This window comes from Corapipo altera, unplaced genomic scaffold (genome assembly GCF_003945725.1).
Source record: "Corapipo altera isolate COAL_440 unplaced genomic scaffold, ASM394572v1 104, whole genome shotgun sequence".
In the NCBI taxonomy this organism is placed as follows: Eukaryota; Metazoa; Chordata; class Aves; order Passeriformes; family Pipridae; genus Corapipo; species Corapipo altera.
Genome location: NW_020884920.1, coordinates 510,911 through 531,866, shown reverse-complemented (window position 1 = coordinate 531,866; position 20,956 = coordinate 510,911). Strand labels below are relative to the sequence as shown.

The 20,956-nt window shown below is 41.9% G+C and overlaps 1 protein-coding gene across 2 annotated transcripts in view; it reads right to left on the bottom strand.

The window, feature by feature from the left end:
- The window catches only part of LMTK2 (lemur tyrosine kinase 2), a 58,221-nt gene extending 41,209 nt beyond the window's left edge, over window positions 1-17,012 (bottom strand). For both annotated transcript variants that reach the window (XR_003529855.1, XM_027656423.1), the window contains exons 1-3: window positions 16,718-17,012; window positions 2,443-2,567; window positions 1,468-1,612 (exon numbers count right to left, since the gene is read on the bottom strand). Coding sequence is in view for 1 of the 2 variants with exons in the window: in XM_027656423.1 (XP_027512224.1) it covers window positions 1,468-1,612; window positions 2,443-2,567; window positions 16,718-16,874 (427 nt within the window). In the remaining variant the exon portion in view is untranslated. The remainder of the gene's footprint in view (window positions 1-1,467; window positions 1,613-2,442; window positions 2,568-16,717) is intronic.
- Window positions 17,013-20,956: the final 3,944 nt, after the last annotated feature.

Sequence of the window (20,956 nt, the reverse complement as noted above, 5' to 3'; positions counted from 1 at the left end):
AAGCAAAAAGGCTAAAGTTCTACCTCCAGTATAAATGTGTATCATAGCCTGTAACTGGCCAGAGCAAAAAACCTGCTTACACAAGTTTCCTATGTAAATAAAATAGAAAACCCAAGACAAAACTCATTGTACATCTTAACATTTATAGTTACATAGAGTTACCATTTTAAGAGAAAAGGTTCAACTGCTTTATTCTTCAGCCCAACTGCCCTACTTGTAGCTGCCATCTGGAAGGAGGACATTTTTCAACTAAAAATACTTCATGTAAAGAGCCCAGGGAGGAAAAGGACAGAAAAGAAGCCTCAGATTTTGGCAGAGGATGGGCAGCAACAATGGCAGACCCCACACTACAGGAGAGTTTCAGTAGTGTTCACACCCCTGCTGCCCAACTGGTTAGGAACACTAATTATCAGACAGTAACAAAATCTCACCATCACTACTACTTGTCCAAGAATTCTAGCCCTCAATTTCATTTCCATTAACCACATTTACAGCAGTATTATTTTACTGGGATATTTTATACACCATCAATGTGCTTCTAAGCACAGAGAAGGCCACAGCAGTACAAACACATTTTTACCCATGAACCTTATTCAGGCACACTGCCTTACTTTCTGGCAAAACACTTGTAGTGACAGTATCATTTTAACAATTATGGCAACATAGAAGAGCTGACATGAAATTCTTCACAGATAATTTTTCCCAGCTCTTTAAAACACTGAGAAGTACCATGTCATTTGTATTAAGGCACACTGACAGCTCCTTGAAACTGGTACAGAAATTTTACTAGAAGCTTCCCTGAACATCTAGTGATCAAGTAACAAAAGCAAGATGTAAAATTATGTGCCACAGCATAATATGAGAACAACCATTCTGGGCTAAACTGTGCCTGTAATACTCTAAGACGCTTAAGTTTCCTTCCACAAAAACTGTATTGTAAAGAACACATTTCAAAAACCCTTCCACACAGAGAAATGAAATCTAATGCTCTATCTTACCAAGATCACATTTACAGCACAAATAGTCTACAGTGACATTCAGAAAATGATGCAGCTGAAGAGCAGCACTGCTGGCAACTAAGGGATCACTCTTGTTTCCATTTAAGGGTAGTGACTAAAATCCAACCACAACTTAGCCCCAAAGAAAACCACTAAAGAGTAGAAGTCACTGATGCCCCAGGGTACTTTAAACCCTTCAGGTATATAGAAATATAATGACAGTAACCTGCAGAGGGTTTTTAAAGGGAGTTTCATTCTCTTACACCAGCTTACATGGCACCCTGCCCCAGGTTAACATCTTAGAAGCAGTATTTAACACTTAACTATACCCTACGAAATGTATTGGCTCAGTTTATGTAGGTTCGTAACAAATTATTTGTTACAGTAAAGTCAACCATAATCAGCCACACTCAGTTTTTGACACTGAAAATGCCTACTTTTGTTTTTCCATCGAAAAGCAGTATTTTACCTGTACGAGACGGAAACTGGGAGGGAGTTGGCAAAGCAATATTGGGAACTGAAAGAGTAAACACTTCAGCTGGAGACTGAACAGACGGAGTATCTTCTGCTGGAGGTGTAAAATCTATTTCATCATCAAAGTTATCTTCAAATTCCTAAACAAAAAATTCTTAGTAAACAAGCTGATCTTTGTCTTAAAATTAGCACAAATACATTGCTTTCAGTTTGAATGAGCAATGCTAAGGAGGTTTAGCTGTTTTCCAAGGACAGGGACAGACACTTAGTTTTCTATTCCTTATCTTCCAATTATTGCTGATTTAAAGAGACCAAAGTATCACATACTGTTTTTAACACAAAGGAGGTTTAAGGGGTTCTTCCTTGGTTGGGTTTTTGTGGATTTGGTGGTTTGTTTTTTGCTTTGTTTTGTCATTACTTTAAATGCTAACCCTGTCTCTGAATGAACTACCATAAACTGCTGAGGCCAAATATTCTCCATTTAAACATGAGAGCAAAACTCAGTTTTAGGAACACTGATAACTGATGTTCCAGAAGTAACTATTCTCAAATGATAACAATTTCTCAAGAGTTTTGCTACACTGGATCTGCATCTTCAGTATTCTTATTCAACAGGAGTGTCTTAAACCCTGTCAGCAGACTAAGAAAAACAAAAGAAAGCACAGAAAAACAACAAAAAGGTTCTTCACAGCAAAATTGTCTCAAGGGTATAACCTTTCCTTCTGATCCTGATGTTTATTTATGATTTTGAACAGGTATTAAAGACCCTTATGCAGCAGGGACCAATTAGTTAAAATAAATGGTTGCATCAAGACTTCACAGTCCATAGGAACAGTCACTGGCTATTTCAGAAGAGAGACACTCAAGTATCAATAACTGCAGGGTATTAGCACAAATATCCAAGTATCCTGGATAGGAGGATGCAGTTAAGAATGCCCCTTGTACACACATTGGTTCCTTCAGTGCTTACCTTGAAATCTATCTCAGGGTCTTTGCAGCAGGAGACACAGTTTGCCAGCAGGATGACCAGGACGACCAGGGTACACAGAGACACGATCACAAAGGTGGAGGGAACTTCAGTTGCAGCTCCTTCTCCTAGAAATAACCAGGGATGCAGGATTATAGAAACATGTTTAGCATTTTAAGAAATTCCTTCAAAATGTATTATCCACCTGCATTTATTTAAGAGACGGGAGTCTGAACATTTCACTCTGTGGATGTGATCAAACGTAAGGAGGCTGAACAGAAAGGACAAATATATCTGTGCCCTCCCACCTGCCTGCACTGGACTTACCTGATCCCACCTCAGAGGCCCCAGCCAACATGATTTACTGAAGCTGGTGAGGAACAGCAATAGTCCCAAGCCTTGGGATGTTGTTTAAGTCAATAAATTAATATGGAAACCCAACCACAGATATTAGAAACGTGGTCTCTTCAAAGACACCTCCCATGAGCTAAAACCCTTGACCTAAGAGAACAGGCAGCCAGAGGAAATCCTCACTTCAGTTGTGCACAAATTCCTAATATATGACTATAAGGCAGTTCTCTCTCTTTCAATAAGTGCATTTGTGACAGTCTCCCAAACACACAAGCTGCTGTCACAAGTGCAATGGATCTGATCAGCTCCGCCCCGGGTTCTCTTTCCTGTGAGTCACCAGGTGATTTGTCTCCATTTCAAGCATTTTAGACTCCTAACCAGTTTGCAAACACACTTCCAAATAATTTTCCAAAATTTATACATAAACATTCTACAACACATTTTCCATGACAAGTCAGGTTATTACTCACACAAGATCAAAAGCCTCAAATGGCATTTTATAAAAATCTTAAATTAAACCTATTTTCATCCCTGTTTTCATCCTCAATAGAGAACAAAGACATGTGCTCTGGTCTCCTAGGGAACTACATCTTGAGAGGTTGTTGTTTGCTTTTCAAACTATGGGGACTGGAAGAGCAGTTGGACCAAACCTGATATTCAGATATTACATCAGTGGTAAACTTTAACAACGTCAGGTGAATTGGACTAACTGGATTTTATGAGAACATCTGAGTAGCAATAGGGATGTCTGCCAATAGAATACAGTGTGAATGAAGCCTTGAAAATAGGAAAACCAGAAGCTGATCATTAGTTAAAGGACACACAAACTTGTTCAGCTACCTCTTAAACCTTCAAAAAACTACAAAAATTAAGAGATTTCCAGAAAAAGCTACAGCTTTTCATCTGTTCCACAGAACACTTACAGAATATTTACTTACTTTAATTATATGTAAAGAGCAAATTGACATAACCAAAATCCTGCTTTAAAGCATGTTAGCCTACTTTCAGAAGATCACATATTTCCTGAACAATTAGGAATATTATCTATGCAACAAATAAAAGTTAACCGAAAAGGAAGGTTTTCAAACAAGTGATTCTGTTTCTAGTTTCCAAACAGCTCTGGCATTCACACCTCGTTAGAGAACATGAACGCTCCATTTGCAGATATTGAGCACTGTTCAAACGCAGATCAACCACAATGTGAAGCCACTCACCACCTTTTAGTCATAATTCTGAAGAGAACAAAAAAATCCCTCTCACTAGAACAATTTATATTAATTTAAATTAAGTCTTCTACATAACACTCGGGTATTTTTCCATTCCTGAGCATCAACAAGAAAAAAGGGGAAGGCAACAGCTGATTTATGTTTACTCCCTCCAGATGTTTGTTGACCTGCCTAAGGAGACTGAAAATTACCTGAACCACAAATACAAGCATTTGTGCAGTCATTAGCTAATTACTGTAACAACCACACACACAGCTGTAGATAAATTTAAGAGATTCCTTTGAACTTCTAATTGAAACCAAATAATAAAAGGTAACTTTACTACTAAAAAAAAGGTAAATATTTGTGTTACCAGGTATTACAAATTAAAATTATTATTTTAAAGTCATTTTTTCCAAGCCCAACCCACTCAATTTCCAAACAACTTCCTCACCTTCACCACCAACTTCACTGAACTGAGAAGTGAACTCACCACAGACCATCTACTGAACAGATGCAGATTCTCCCTAACAAACACCCAGATTACATCACCACAATCACAACACACATTCCCTTTCCAGTAGAAGGCCAAGACTCCTGAAGCCCCTCGAACGTTTTTGGGCAAGTTTGCCAAGCAAATCCCTACACAACGAGCTCAGCCCCCAAGAGCACGTTTCATTATTCCCAGAAAGCATTAGTGCTGCCTGAAGACTTCACATCAGGTCCTTCAGAGGGGGTATAAAGCACCACAAAAGTCATGTGTATAAAACACTATTAAACTTTATTTTGGGTTTCTGGTGCACTACAAGGTCTCCTTTTTGATGCCCACAAGCTAACATGAATTACAGTGTCTTCCTGTTCCCCACAGCAGCTGAGCATTATCACCTCTCACCAGCACCTTCTGCTCCAAACACCACAGGAGCTCCTGGATGGCCTTTTGGACCAGCCTCTCTCCAGGGCTTGGAGCAGCTCTCCCAAATTTGCTTTACTGCTTTCAATCTTCCTGGTTCTTTTCAAGCCCTGACAGGGGTTTGTGCACCCACCAGTCCCTCTCTGTAAGCACATCTGGTCTGGTAACACGATGCTGCCTCTCCCACACAGCCCCCACCCTGCCCTTGCACCCTCACAGCTACAGCAGCACAACCACAACAAATATTTCTATTTCCACAAACATTGTCCTGCTCATTCCAACTTGGGATCCCACTTTGGCCCCCCCAGCAGTTCCAAGTTATCACAGCAAATCCAACCAGGAGGATTCAAGCTCCTGGTGGCCTCACGCCACTTTTGTGGTTTATTTAACTGAAAGTGAGATACAATGAGCACTAACAACCATTTTTTGTACATATCAGATACACTACACGTGTTTTCAGCTCCTTTATGTTAAAAAGACAACATTTCTGTTGGAATTCTTTCTTTAAAGAAAACTGCACATTTATCAAGCCTACAATCTAAATGTTTATGCAAGTTACACCATTCCCCATAAGGTAACCACCTCTTTTTCAGTGTCTTGGAAGGAATACAGAAAAGAAAAATATTGCTGCTGTTCATTATGTTACTTCCTAACCTTCAAAACCTTTTATAATTCCCGAGAAAAGAAACTGTGAATTAGCAGTTATTAATTGGAGAAAGTAATGAATTTTACTAAAAAAAAAACAACAAAGATCACCTTTGAAAAGGCAGCTAACCATAAATGGTCTGTTAAGAAGATGGAAGTCATCTCAACTTCCAAAAGCACAAGGCAATTTTCACATACAAAGTTATAAAAAGATGTTTTAATACAAGAAAAATGCCAATTATCATGGGCAAGTTTCTGCAACAGTTACAGAACAACATTTCAGATGACTCACACAAGTAAGAGCTACTGACTAAGAATTACAGAATCCATCTCTGTTTGGATAAACTTTGAAGTTTCTTACATAGTAATTAATAAGTAATATTTTTGATTTGCAGGGTTTTTTAAAAATGAATGGAGAATTAAGTATAAAATTACGGCAACCTGTAACTGGGCTAAAATTTATTATAAGTGAAGCTATTTTAATAGCTTACATGAATACATATTCTGTGATGGAAGCCACTGATTAAGTATTGGAGCTGGTGTTTGACAAAGTGCTGAAAAATCTGCTGCAGCAGAACCTCTTTTGCATTTTTCAACTATTTCCATCCAATGATTAATTCACTGGAGCTTAGTAAAATGACTCGGAATTGAAAACGTAAGAGATGTTTAATACAACATTTTATTTGTAAATTGTGAAAGTATGAAGGAATGACAGCTATTTATTAAAAGATCCTGACTGAAAAAAGCAACCAGCAAGAAATTCAATCTAATAAATGCAGAGGACAATTTTATATAGTCATCACAGAAGAGTTTGCTTTAATTAAAAAACCTGTTAAAAAAAAAATTGTAAATTTAATTAATTTTAATACAAAGGTAGATAATATCCAATAAACATCACTCACATTTTCATAATTAATGCAGAACTTGACACAATATAATAAATTCTAAAAGCAGAGAAGATAATAGGTTTACTCTGCATATCAGTTTAAAACCCAGCCATATTTACTATAACCCTTTTCAGTAACAACCAACAGCATCTGAATATCCATCCAGAAGTCAGAATCTGTTCTTTAGGAAAGGAACTGCCAAACAAATTTAAAAAAAATACTCCCTGTAAAATGCCCACAGTAAAAGGCTTCCTGTCAGCTAAAACAAACTCCTTTGCTTTGGGATATCCAAACCACTTAAGCCGAGGAAGAGGCCTGGATTATATCAGCACTCCATTAAAATAAGCAGGAGCTGAAGTGCACCTGTGTCACTCGGGGTGTTACTGCAAGGTTAACACAACAGAACGCTTTACACAGCTCTGTGCCAGCAAATGTCCCATCCCAAAGTGGCACCTGCATGGTCCTAAATTATCAACACAGAAAACAAGGTATTCTTTCAAGGCTTCACAGTATTAAAGAGTGATTCTATGCTGTTATTTATCCACTTCTAAAAGTACAGGGGATCATAACCCACCCAAAGCCCCGGCTGAGGCAGGTATTCAAGGACCAGTATTGAAGCAGATTGTCATTTCATAACCAGTTCTACACTCAGGTCTAAATTGGAGCCCAGCACATGTGAAGGCAAACCCTGCACACAGGCAGTGAGCACCCTGACTGACAAAACAATGATGAGCTGTGCTGGCATTCCCAGGATCAAGTACAGACCTGAGAACACACACACGTCAGGATGGATCACAACCTTTCAAGGGGTGGTAAATGTTATTTTCATACAAAGCATATTTCACAGCAACTTCTATAGGCCAGGATTCCCTACATCTTTCTAAGTTTCTCTCAAGCCTCCTTTCTTTGTACGACAATTCGCCGACTACCAAGTGCAACAACTAAGCCAACACAAATTCCTTTCTTGCTAGAACTGGTTTCCTTCTCTATCCAGTTTCCCAGTCTGCCCACAACACTCTCACATGTCATGCACCTGTGGCATCCTTTGCTATCATCAATGAGGAGCAAGGAGCAGGCCAACCAGCCAAGTGTTCCACCCATGTTCACCTGCCAACCAACAGCCCCCAGGCAGGACAACACCGGCTGAGGTGGAAGTGCCCGTCCGGGAGGGACCCCGGGCTCACCTTTCTTCTACCACCACATTAGAAAAGCCCAGGATGCTTCAGCTCTTCACTCTCTCAAATTTGGTTCAATCTGATTAATCATATTATTAAGGTCTCAACCTTCAGGAAATTCTGCTAAAAAATGCATGACACCACCCAGCTCTAAGCTTGGGGAAAAAGTAAATGTACATGACAGACAACCCTGAGTACATAATAAAAGACATTACTGAGTGCACTAATAAAAGATTTTCACTAGTGTGATAAAGGCAGTGCAAGGCCCAGATAAATTAAGCGTTATTAGGGCAGAGTGAACTTCAAGGGAGCATCTGATTTGAAGCTTTCAGCACAGTAGTTGCTAGGCAACAACAGTCCCACTGCATAAGCAAGAGCCACTTTCCTTTCGAGAGCAGCTCCATAACTGGCACTAATAGCAACAACTATTTCCAGCACAAATCCAGCATGACAGCACTCACTTAAACTGTCTCTTGGACACACTCAAATTATATGATCATGAACTAAGATGCTACTTCATGACACCAAGTCATAACAGAGCAGTCTTTAAAATACTAATGAATGACAAAATCTAGTTTTGCTCCACAGCTACATCCACAGTAACTTTCATGAACATGGTCAGTTTATTTATTCTGTATTAAAATCACCAGATTTAAAAGTGTAATATCATCCTAATTTATAGTGGGTTTGATAAATATGATTTTAAAAGCTACCCCAACCTTCCTAAATAATGCTGTCATTCTCTTCTATGTCAGCAATTAGGTGGGAAAGTGTTATCAACTCCTACCCAGTTCTTCACAAGTCAGATTCAGATCATTATCTTTCCCTCATAAAGAGTTTCTCCTGCATTTATTTACTCCCTGAAATCTTCAGATGTTTGCTACTAATAAGCACAAAACCAACACAGACACAAGCAGGCCTATAAATTCCAATGGCCTGCAGGTAACAGGTAGAACACTAAACCAAAAGCCTATTCAGAACAATTTTAGACACATCACTTGTGTAATGCCTGATTTGTATGACAAGGTAAAGCACAACAGACATTGCAACTCCTCCATTTCACAACAACAAAAAAAAAAAAACCCCAAACTCAAAAGCACATTCCATTCATTGTTGCATTCCTGCAATCTCATTTTTTTCCTGCTATGCTCCATTTAACAACTGAGCCAAAAAACAGCATCATTTTTGAAATTAAGTTTCAGCAGAAATGTGTGCAGTACCATCATTTAGTTGTGAAATGCTGTGCTACAACAGCCTTTAAAATACTACATTAGAAGGGCATTCAAATCATCAGCCTTCAACTAAGATACAACACAAGCAAACAAGAATTTAACACGAGTTTTGAAGGAGTTATTTACACTTCAGACATTCTTTTGAAAATAAAATGAAGGGAACTTTGGTATGAGAGAGACACACTCCAAATTCCAATCAGCCCCTTGCTTTGAATGACCATGACCAGCCCTACAAGAAGAAGCATTCCCAAGATCTCCGATGACTTTCATTGACTTGATGTCCCCTTAATGAAATCTAGAGCCTTTTCCAAATGCCCAAAGTGTTTCAAGCAGAGACTGCAAATGTTCCTTCATTGAGCAAATCCCTAACAGCAGCCACAGGACACTCCTTAAGGAACTTTTAGGTTTTGCAGTTTACACCTGAATTTTTCAGCTTTCAGATTTTTAGTACTTATGCCATTCAAATAGAGCACAAATGTTCACTACTTTAAAGCAATAACCTGGAACAAACAATTAAAAATGTTATTAATTGAAAAGTTATTTCAAAACTCTATCCTATTGTGACATTATTCCTACCCTTACATTGGATAATGCAAAGTCTGCACAACTAACAGAAGTAACCTTCAGTATTACATATCTTTATGCAAAAGCACTTTATCACCTGATTTTATTTTCCCTTCTATGGAATATCCTAATTCCTAGATACAGTATCAAGAAAAAAACCTCTTAAGGACTTAAAACTACAGCTGTCCAAGTTACTTGTGCACAATTGTACTTACCCTTGCTGAAAACAAGCAGCAGTAATTAACAACTTGTCAATAAAACTATTTCCTGCCTAAATCTGAATTGTGTCACATGGCCTAAATCAAAGTCTCACACTTCAAAAGATGTAAGTAAGATGACTTTCCAGCAGCAGTGTGGGAAAAAAATAATCAAAAGTCACATCCAAGTTAGTGTGTTCCCATGCTCTTCTAGACAGAAATTGAAACATTCATCCCTCTACTCAACTTTTCCATTACAATCCCTGCCTTACTCCAGAACTCCACTGAGCCCCCCACGGGGCAGGTGGGTGGGATGAAAGGCCAGTGCACGTGCACAGACAATTCTTCTGAAAAACCAACAGCTCTTCTTTACAACAGCTATTTCATCATCACAAGTGAAGCCAATGAAGACAGCAAAGGGGCCATTTCATATAGAGTTTTTCCCCATGAAGTGATAAAAAAAGAATCCTCTGACACATCCCTCCAACGCACCTTGAGTTCTGGATATAGCTCTGCAGTGACAAAAGCCAGCTTCACAGTTAAATTGGTTTTGTGGATATGTGACCCTGAAATAACTACTGTCCTGTGCAATAAATGACAGTATTTTAAAGAAGAAATCTTAGCTACTTCATATCACAACTGGACATGTAACTCTGTCAACAATTCTTGGCTAATTATCTCAGTCCTCCCTTTGCCCTTAGAAAGAAGTCTATCCTGCAAGCTAAGTCAATGCTTTTTCAAACTGTTTTATCCCATGCTCCCCCTAAAAGCTTTTACAGTGAGCTTTCAAGGAGTGTCTACAGCTGCTTAAATCCACTCTGAACACAGGGGTGACAACAGCCAGGGCAGTGCTGGACCCTCCTGCAGCACAGCAGCTCAGAATGACATCACTCTGATCCTCGGGTTTGCTGAACACTTGCCCTGGCCTGAGGGTTGGCTGAACAGTCAGGAACCAGTAAAACTGTGAGCTGGGGTAAGTTTTACATTACTGACCTTATTCTATTATCCTCCAAGTCTTCCCAGTAATGTCAGAGAATTACTCACACAACAGCACTCTGTTCAATTTTAATAAGGACTAAATATAGGCTGGTACTTCAAGTGTTTACAGAGCGAGATCTGTTTGAAGTTTCGGTGTTAGAATCTCATGTTTGCACAAAGGCATCTCAAGACAAGGTAAAAAATACCCATGTTAAATAATTATGTGCCTTATGCCTTCATGGCAGTGTTTCTGGACAATCTGGGTAGCATTATTATCTTGCAAACCCATCACTGATTTGTGTGTGTATGTGTGTGTATATATATACATATGCACACAAAATTCTGCTGAGCATACTTTATTCTACACTGCTAGATGTTGGTTTTGCAATTATTTTCTGCTCAAGTACAGTATTTTTTCATCTGCTGTACCATTTCTCCAACAGCAAAGCACAGGAGTTGTAGATTTTTTTTATTTCCACACAGGGTAGACCACAATAATTTGAGGCAGCATGAGAAGATCACACATCGTGGTATCTCAAACCACCACAAAGAGATACTGGTGTTTGGGTTTCCATGCTGCAGGTAATTCTTTCTCCTACCATCTGACATCAATACAACCTATTAAGATACACTGCTTTTGAAGAGATTCATTTCAGTTCACATGAAAGGAATACGTACATGCAACTTTCATGTGATGGGATTTTCTGGAATCTTTATTTTACAGTACATCACTTTCCAACTCCAATGTACAGCTGGGTTAAGAAATGCAGGAAAGAAAGAAAGCAGTAACACTTTGCTAAAAGAGCTTATTCAAATCCATTTCTCGTCCCTATTCATAGCTAAAGGATCCCTTGCAAGAACAGACCATAGAGTGAATGACTGATTATGGAGAACTGGAGCTGGTCTATAGGCTGGAAGCTTAAAAGTCACTCAAAAATCTGCTGTTAACATTTTCTACATCTCTTTCATACCAAAGAAGTCCCAAAAGAGTCACGTCACTGTTAAGTCACTACAGTGATGTTTTCTTACCACCAAGGAGGCTTTTGTGAATGTAGTGCTGTTGGACAAGGTGTTACTTTGTACCAGCATTTTAGACTGAAAATCCCTCAGAAGACAATTCACTGACATAACGAGCTTCACACCATCCCCTTGCCTGAGCTATATGTGGTACAACACCCTGCTGTGGCCTGTGCCTAAAGCACAGGGGCAGGCTGACAGGCTATCCTGACACACTCGGTACATTTCTGATTAGACAAGTCCACAAAATGTTTCCAGTATCTAAATGTTGCTCAAGACCTTTCATAACTGCATTACAAAGAAAACAAAGAGCTCAGAGAGAGCAAGAAAAGCATTGAAGACATTGCAAATTGTATCCAGAACTGTATCAAACTCCAGCAGGAGATGCACAGACCAAACAGAATGGTAGACCCAATATAAAATCTAAGGAAGACTCCAGTACTCCCTGTGCTGCCCTTCTGCTGCAGAACTGCTGCCTTGGGACTGAAACAGGACGGTGATTTTCACAGCTCTGGTATCACACTGACTGAGGGTCCCTTTATCCTGCATGGTTGAGCCACATGGGGATGGGGACTGAAACCAGACCCCAGTAAATGTCCAGAAAATCACTCCCAATCAAATTTGCCTATCAAATTTGCCTATGTAACACCAACTCTTTTTTTTTATACAGGGCACAACCAGCACCTGCTAATGGGCCCTTTCAGACCAATGCCCAGCACCTGATGCTGTGACAACAAACCTTTAGACCAGCCCTGATCTGCACTATCTTAATGTGCTGCAATGGTATCTGAGGAATTATTAAATACACCCAAGCATTCAAGACAGGAGAAATAACTTCAGAAGGTGACCTCCTCCTTTGAGCACTGCTTTAGTTGTAGCAAAGTCCAGACACTTCACAGCCACAGGCAGAGAGAGCAAACCAAGCCTGTGAACAAAGCCTTGTGAACATCCCTGCAGGGCTAAGTCAGGGTTGGCTTCTTACCTCAAACTCACAGATAGAAACAAAAGATAAAAGACAACTTCCCAGCTCTGGCTCGACAATTAGGAGGCGCCTGGGACACAAGCTAGGAAAAGAAATATAGGGAGAAGCAAATGAGTCCAGTGCTTGAAAGGGGGAGGAAGGACAGACCATTTCCAGGAAAGACACAGACCACAATTAAAACCCCCATTTTTCTTGCAAAGATATTTCTTAACTTCAAGTGATCAAGTCACTGACTTGCATATACTTAGAAAATTGCTTTTCTTGTAATGTGCAAGTATCACAGACATTCTACACTGTCCCAAACCACAGGCCACAACTGCAATTTGGCCCCAGTCTGACAGAATGCCAAGTGAAGCATCAAGCCAAAGCAAATCAAAAGCAACAATTTTCCCAGGAGTATTGATGTGCCACAGAACTCATCTTAACAAATAATAATAAAAAAATAAGTGGCTTAATCTCAAAGTGTGAACAGTGACCAGCTGACTACACTAGATACAGCTGCATGAACATCTAGATACTTCAGTTTGAAGTCTCTGCATGCTATACACCACTCTCCAAGCATCTTTTCCTGGGTTGGACACAACCAGCTCTGTCAGCAGGGACTCCCTGCTATGACCTGAGGTTCTCCAGAAGAAATCATGTCAGCACCAAGTCCAGCTGCTTCAATTCAGCTGAACTGAATTGAATTCATCGCTACTGTGAAGCTGAACACACCTGTCAGAAATGCTGCCACCTATTCAAGTTTTACAGGATAATAAAAGTATTTTTGAGTCCTTGCCACTTTGTATTTGCAAAGAGCTTCATAGAGCACAGAGATGATGAAAACACTTTGGCTGATATTACACACACCCCCTTGATGCTCAGCTTTCTTGGAGAGGCAGCTGAATTAAGGTCAAGTATGGAAATCCAAGTCAGAAGAACTGAGAGCCTGAATGTAAATGTAAAGCTTTAGCACAGTAAAGCAGCCCTGGCAGTTTGTGATGCACTGTGTGCTGCTAAATCCTGCTGCAGAAGAGCAGCACCCCAAAGCCCTCACTTCAGCCACACAGCACGAGCAGTGGAAGTCACCTGAGCCTGATGCATTCGGGTCAAGTCACCAACACTCCTCAGGCTCAGGACAACTCTGGCACTTCAGCCTACAAACACCTTCCCAGCACACCTGCCCCAGCTCTCACCCCCAGTATAAAGTGAAACCTTAAATTCAGAACTATCACAGTACGTATCAGTATCCTTTTCCACTCACAGAATAAATTAAATCTAAGTTGGTCAAAGTATTTTCAGGCGGATGTACCTTTGACATTTTGGTTTTAGTACTTCCTGCAATAACTGCTATGAACCCTACAAAGTTAAAGCCTGATTTCCTTTATCTCCTCTCCTTGGTGTTGGATAAAAAAACCCTGCTAGTTAGTTTAGAACTGTAATACCAAAAATGCAAGAGGAATATAGAACACATCATCAGTGCATGCCTTCATCTGCAAGCACCACAAAGCCACACTTGAGCAGAGCAGCATCATTCATCCTGATCAAGGCCCTGGGAACCCGACAGTTCCCCAGCCTGGCAAAATTCCACAGCACTTCCACAAACTGGAGCATTTTTGCACAAAGAATCCAATCACTTCTGGCATTCCAGCTTCCTCCCCAGAAGAGGAGTTATATTCCACAAAATATTCCACAAAGTTCAGTACAACTACAGGCACTTCCCTCCTTTTTCTGCAGATTCCATCTTTCCTATAACGAGCTCAGGGTAACACACATCAAAAATGTTTCTCCATTGTCAAAGAAGCAACAATTCTTGTTAGGTGAAGAGCTGTGGGATCCTGAAATAATTCTGAAACCAGTTACTAGTTATTTTATGAAAAGGCCATTAAATTCTTCCCAAGTTTACAACTCCTATGGATCAGAGGAAGTGTTACAGCCAACTGCAGGAATGGCCAAGGCCCAGAATGGAGCCCAGCACAGCCAGTCCCAACACAGGGAATCAAAGCAACCTGTCATGGGACAGGAGAGGGACATTCACAGCATGGCTGGATTGGTTTTAAACACAGCTCATGACTCAACCCTGCAAAACAAAGTCACAGGTTTGTCTTCAGACAAGCTGTAAAATTTGCCTGGAATGACAGAGAAGGTTCAAGGCAAAAGTCTCGTTGTCATCCACTGGGAAGCTTCTCCAAGGCAGGAGGGAAAACCAAAGTCCTTGTAGCTTTCCAGCTGGTTCCTGCTGCTGACACAGGGAGTGATGCAGGACACATTGCAGACTAAGAATCTGCTGCATGCAAATCACCTGCAACATTATTTCATCCAGGAGCAAGTCTTCCCAGCAAAAATGATGCCAGTGAAACTGGAAAAGGTTCCCACTGAGGCCTTAAACTCTCCATACTCAAGATCCATCAATAAAGGAATCCAAATACATTGTTTCTCACTATATAGGCAAAGATACAATGTAAAGCAACAGTTTCATTTCCTGGAGTTCCCCGAGTTTTCCACGACAGGATTTGGGCAGTTTGCTAAACTTCAGATAACATCCCATATGTACCTACTTTGGCCTAAATATAACCAAAACCAGCTTATAAAATTCATTCTTGTTCTATGAGTCCAACATTACAACATCATAAACACTACTCTTGGCAGTGCTGCAGTTAGCACACCTGATTCAGCCTTTTAAAAAACACAGATTTATAAAAAAACCAAACAAACACAAACCACTCAAATACTATGTCCTGCACTTTGTTCAGTCAGCTTTTCATTCTGAGAATCAAGTGTTTTACCAGTGTCATGGAAGTGATGCTGAGATCTCCCACCTTTGTAAGGTACATACATAGTCCTCATAGCAAACAGGAAATTGTATTAAAAAAAATAAAATAAAGAGAACACTTTGACATCTATCTTTAAATAGAAAAATTAATTGCATTTCAGGAAAAGTAAGACCCAGAAAAGGCAGAAAAGTCCTCCACACAGAACTGATTCTGCTGTCTTACCTCACAGCCCAATGACAAGTTGATGTTATTTGGACAAACCTTAAGCATTTCATAAATGAAAAAGCCTATAATTCAGACTCAAAGGAAATACAAATTTCAGGGACAGTTTTCTCTTTTTCAGAAGTTTCCTTTCATAGAAAATAAAACAGACCTCAAAGAAGACTGATGGAGGGAGTGACTTATGAACAATTCAGAAATGTTCTGGGAATTAAAAAAATAGAAAAGAGGCAGACCTCCAAAAATAAAGGAAGTATGGGTTCCACTCCCAGTTTTGATACTTTCTATGGAATAGCAGCCAAATTACCTAATCTCTGTGCTTCATATCTCTCTCTCCCCACTGCTGCTCCTCCTCCCTGAACATCTTGTGTATTCCAGCTGTACAACTCCTCATGGCTGCAAGGAAATCTCAGCACACATTCAAGCCAAACCAACCCTAACAAAATTCAGCCTCAACACAATGTTACCTTGGCAAGTCCCAATGAAATACCAACAAAAAAAATATGAATCAAATGCTTAGTTGGTACCTGTAAGTCCTAATAAACCTCTGAGCAGTCACTCCCGCGACTGAGAGGACATATTGTTTAGTTTGTGCTTTTAAGGCAAACAGGAAAATAAGCAAGGCAACCGAAGGAAGTTCGCGTTACCTAACATAAGAGAGAAATAAATATGAACTCATGACTATTTAGAGAGCCCGGGCCGGGGGGGGCCGGGGGGGAATCCGACTAATCTGACCGGAAAACAGGGAAGCGCCGTCTGCCCAGGAGAGCCTCCACCCAGGAACGGGAGTCCCGGTGATTCACGGGCGAAAAGCAGGAAAAGCAAAGCCCCGCCGAGGTCTGTACGGGCAAGAACGGCAGCGCTACAGAGAGCACGGCCGGGGTGAGCACCCAGAGAACCAGCCCGCGGCTCAGTCCCAGGGGGGTGAGCGACCCACAGCCCGGGGATACCGCTCCGTGCCATCACCTGCAGCACGGGGAGCCCCCTCCGCCCGCCGTGCCCTTCCCGACGCTTCGGCGGGGCCGTGCCCGCAACCCGGGGAGCGAGGGAGGGAGGGAAGGACGGAAGGAAGGAGGGAGGGCCGGGGGCCGCACACCCGCAGTGCCGCCGCTCCCGGGCCCCGCCGCGGAGCCGCCCCGAGCGCCGCTCCCCCCGCGCCTCACCTGCACCTGCCGGCGGCAGCGGAGCCGCCCCGGCGCTCCCCGCCAGCAGCCACAGCAGCAGCAGGACGGGCCCGAGCGGGTGTTGCGGTCCCAGGGCCCGCGGGCCGCCGCCCCCCCGCCGCCCGGCGGCCCCGCCGAGCCCCCCGCGCTGCCGCATAGCCCTCCGCTCCCGGCCCGAGGCCCGGCGCCGAACGAGGGGGCTCGAGGTTCTCAGCGCCTCCGGGGAGCCCCCGCGGCAGCAGCGGCCGCCCCCCGGCCCCGCGGCATCGGCTCCGCCGCCGCTCCCCTCACAGAGCCCAAGCCCCGCCGGCCGCCGCCGCCGCCATCTTCCGGGCTACCTGAGCGCCAAGGGGCGGGGCGCGCCGCTGATTGACAGCCCGACGCACCAGTCATTGCGCGTCTCACGCTCGGGAGGCGGGATCATTGGCTGGGACGGGGATAATCCGTGATTGACAGCTACACCAGCCAATCGCCCTAGAGGGGGTGAGCTAGGGCGTAGGGAGGCTGCGGCGCGAGCGCGGCGGCGCGCGGCTGCCAATCAAGAGCCGGGAGGGCGTGGCGTCGCTCGGATTGACGGCACGCTTCACCAATCGGTGAGAGGGGCGGGGGAAGAGGGCGGGGCTTTCCCTGTTTCGCGCGCAGCGCCCGCTGGAGCGGCGGGGGCGGCGCCCCCTGGTGGCCGAGTGGCTGCGGGGCAGGTCCGGGATTCCCGGGACACAGCCCCGCCTGGATCCATCGGGAATGACCCCCGTGGGACACAGCCCCGCCTGGATCCATCGGGAATGACCCCCCTGGGACACAGCCCCGCCTGGATCCATCGGGATGAGCCCCCAGGGCACAGCTCCTCCTGCCATCCCTGGGGTGCTCCTGCTCCCCTGCAGGAGGATGGTGGGTCCCGAGTTGGACAGTGAAACGGGCACACCACCCTCACCGTGCAGCCCGAGCTCTTCCAGGGCTGGAGGTGACCTTGTTCAATTATTGATACCAGCAGGATTCAGAAATAAAGATTGTTCTGGTTTAGGTTTGTGATTCTGCTGAACTTTGAGTACATGAAAATGAGGTGTCAGCTCTAAGTAGCATAAGTGGAAGTGTTAATCCCAAGGAATCAGGGGCTCTATGCAGTGAGGAGATAGGGAAATACCACACATCTAGCAAACTAGATTTCTGCTTTCCAAATAATTTAGCAAAAAGACTAATTATGTCAAGATTATATAATGACTTTGGGAGCACAGACTGTCCAAAGAAATGTACAATGAGTGGGCCTCTGGGAACTCATGAAAGGAAAGTTTTGTGCTCGAAGTAGTATTTGGAACATGATGTCCAGGAAGACAAAACATAAACCCAAATCCCCTCTGTCCCTAAGTATTTTTCTAGGGTAATTTTTCTTCTACCAGAAGGATATTACCTAAAATCAAGCTACCTGCTTCTTACCAAGTCTGTGTCTACCTCCAGATATCCTTTCTCTGCCTTGAAGACACTGTGTTACCAAATGACCCTTTTTTTTTTAATGTTCTGATTAATTTTCCTTCCAAAGGAAATATTTTATTTGAATAATAACACGGAATACAATCTCCTCTTTTGTTGTTTTATAAATTATTACTAATTATGTTGCTTTTCATGAGTTACTTTTAAAAAGGTAATACAAACCAATAAATTGTCCCAGAGTATTCTTTGTAAACTATCTGGAGATTCCATGAATGAGAAGCACAATGTGATCTTTTCCCTTTAAAATCAGCAATATCTAATATACAATATGTACCACATGGGGTTTTTCCATGTATAAACAGGCACTGACTCAATTTAAATAGCTCCTTGTTATTGTAAAACTGACTCTGGTCACCCACATGCAGCCAGGTCTCTCTGTACGGACTGGGAATATCCAGTGGGATTATTCTTCACTTTATTCCATCTCTCTCCACCAAGCATGGACATCCAGGTTGGGCCCTCTGGATGTGAGTGTGGCTCCTTCCAGCTGACATTACAGCCCCATTTCAGAATGGTGGATACTCAAACCACCCTGTGCCTCTGGGGTGTGACCACACGGGCACATCCCGTGTTCCAGCCGTGGGTCTGAGGCACTTCTGGGCTCTGTCTCTGACCTCAGGCAAATTCCACCCGTCAATAGTTTAGAGATCGACAGCAGCTACAGACATGAAGTTTAAACCTTCCCTTGTAGCTTTCCAGCAGGTTTACAATGCAAGGGTGTTCTCATTTCAATACTGAAAACAATGCACTGCATTTAAACACAGCAGGCTGCTGGATTTCCCAACCCACCCTGTCTTAATTGAATGTTAGGCTTTGATGTAATTTGCTGATAAAACATGATGTTGTAACATCATCTGGGATGTTATGGCAGCATATCATTACAAGGACTTGTTAGAGCACTCTTTTATAATGATGGGACACTTAAGGTTTGCTGCAAATTAGTCACTGGTAGGAGCTAAATAACCAAACCTTCCAATCCTTTGTTCTGCATGTTAGTCACAGTTACTCCCTGTCTTCAAATACACCACAAACATCAAAAAAAACCCCCAGAGATGCAAAGCCTCATCTCCTATCTCCATCCTCAGGAATGTTAGATTCACCCATTTACAATTTCTGCAGTCAAACACCTGTGGTAACTCCATGATCTTAATGGGATGAGCAACCTAATAGTGAGTAATCCAAAAGGTACTTAAGAAGAAAATATATTTACTTAAATGAAACTCTTCCTGTACACAAAATGGGATGTGTTACCACATATCACAGCCTCGTGTTTCCTGATTATGCACTGTTATCGTTGCCAAATTGCTGGAGCTGCTGTTCCGTGTGGGAGGTGTTAAAACCCTTTTTTAGAGACAGATAATTGGATCAACTAAAGGATGTTGATAGTTTTATTTTCAGTCGGTTTTCTTCAATATTTTTGATAACATTATTGGTGTGGAAGGAATATTGTCTGGCAGGCTGAGCAAGTTGCCAGAGGGGTGTTAAAGGTCTTCAGTGTAACTGTGAATAAAGGCCCAAAAGATTCACAATTCACTTACTATAAAACATTATCACCAAGCTGAGCACAGGACCAAGGTCTTTATTCCACATCACTGTTTTAAGCATAAAGATTGGCTTCTCTCTGTGGGAACGCTGAGACACTCACTCTGCTCCCCTCAGAAGAATCATGTCTCATCCTTTCAAATATAACCTTTCTTTCCCTGTCAGTGTTGTCTTTTTCTATTTAACAAAGTGATTTGTTTCTCCACCTGACAGAGGCAAAATAAATATCACTGGTTTTAACCTCCACTTTCAGGCATCGATGACCTAATGGTGTTTTTATACAACTGGAGGCTTCTTTCTCCATTCCATTACCCCAGCATCCAAAATGATTTCACGTAGCTCCCAAGGAAAACTGGCTGAAGAAAGCTGCATTTAAAACAATCAGTGAAAGAAATTTGCCCATTTGTGTTAATTATTTTCCTCTTAGTATCTGTCTGTCATTCTAAAATGGGTTTAGGTCAGAACTCTCTGGTTTCTTCCCACGAATGCTGAAGCTTGCAAAACAAACCTCTGGCAAATATAGCAGTGCATATTTTGAATCAGTAGTAGAAAATTCAGTTTGCAATGATTTTAAAATGTGTTAAATAAAGACCAAACAGCTCTTTTTTAATCCATTCCCTGTAAATCATTAAGGAATTACGTTCTTCTTGGGAAACATTTAATATTTGAATTTGCACCTGCCACTAACATCCTGGAAAATTTAGCACAACTTTCATTTCTTTTGAGTCAGGAATACCTACTGGATTTTGATGGGCCTAATTGAGAAGGGTGCTACTTACTTTGGCTTCAAACAGGGAGAACTGGAATAACTTTTAGTGTTAAGATATGAAGATGGATCATAATTGTAAATGTATCTTATTCAATTCATTTAAATTTACTCTATTTGCTTTATTAAATCCAATTCATTTCACTTTAGTCCACTGAACTGTTCTATGGAATCAATGGATTTAATCAAAAGAATGAATTTTTTTTGAAAGAGCAATTAATTACTCTCTCAAAGAGGCATAAGAAGTGCCAACATCGGTACAAATTTCTTCTCAACAGGATTCTATCTTGTTTTACAAAAAAATACAGTAATGAGTGGGCAAATTTCTTTCCCCACTTATTACTCTGATGGTGTTGCCAGCCAAAATGCCAATTCATGCCAATTTTCAAACTGGTTTTTATGCCACTGACAACTGTCTAATGATGAAATAAAAGAGACATCTGTGG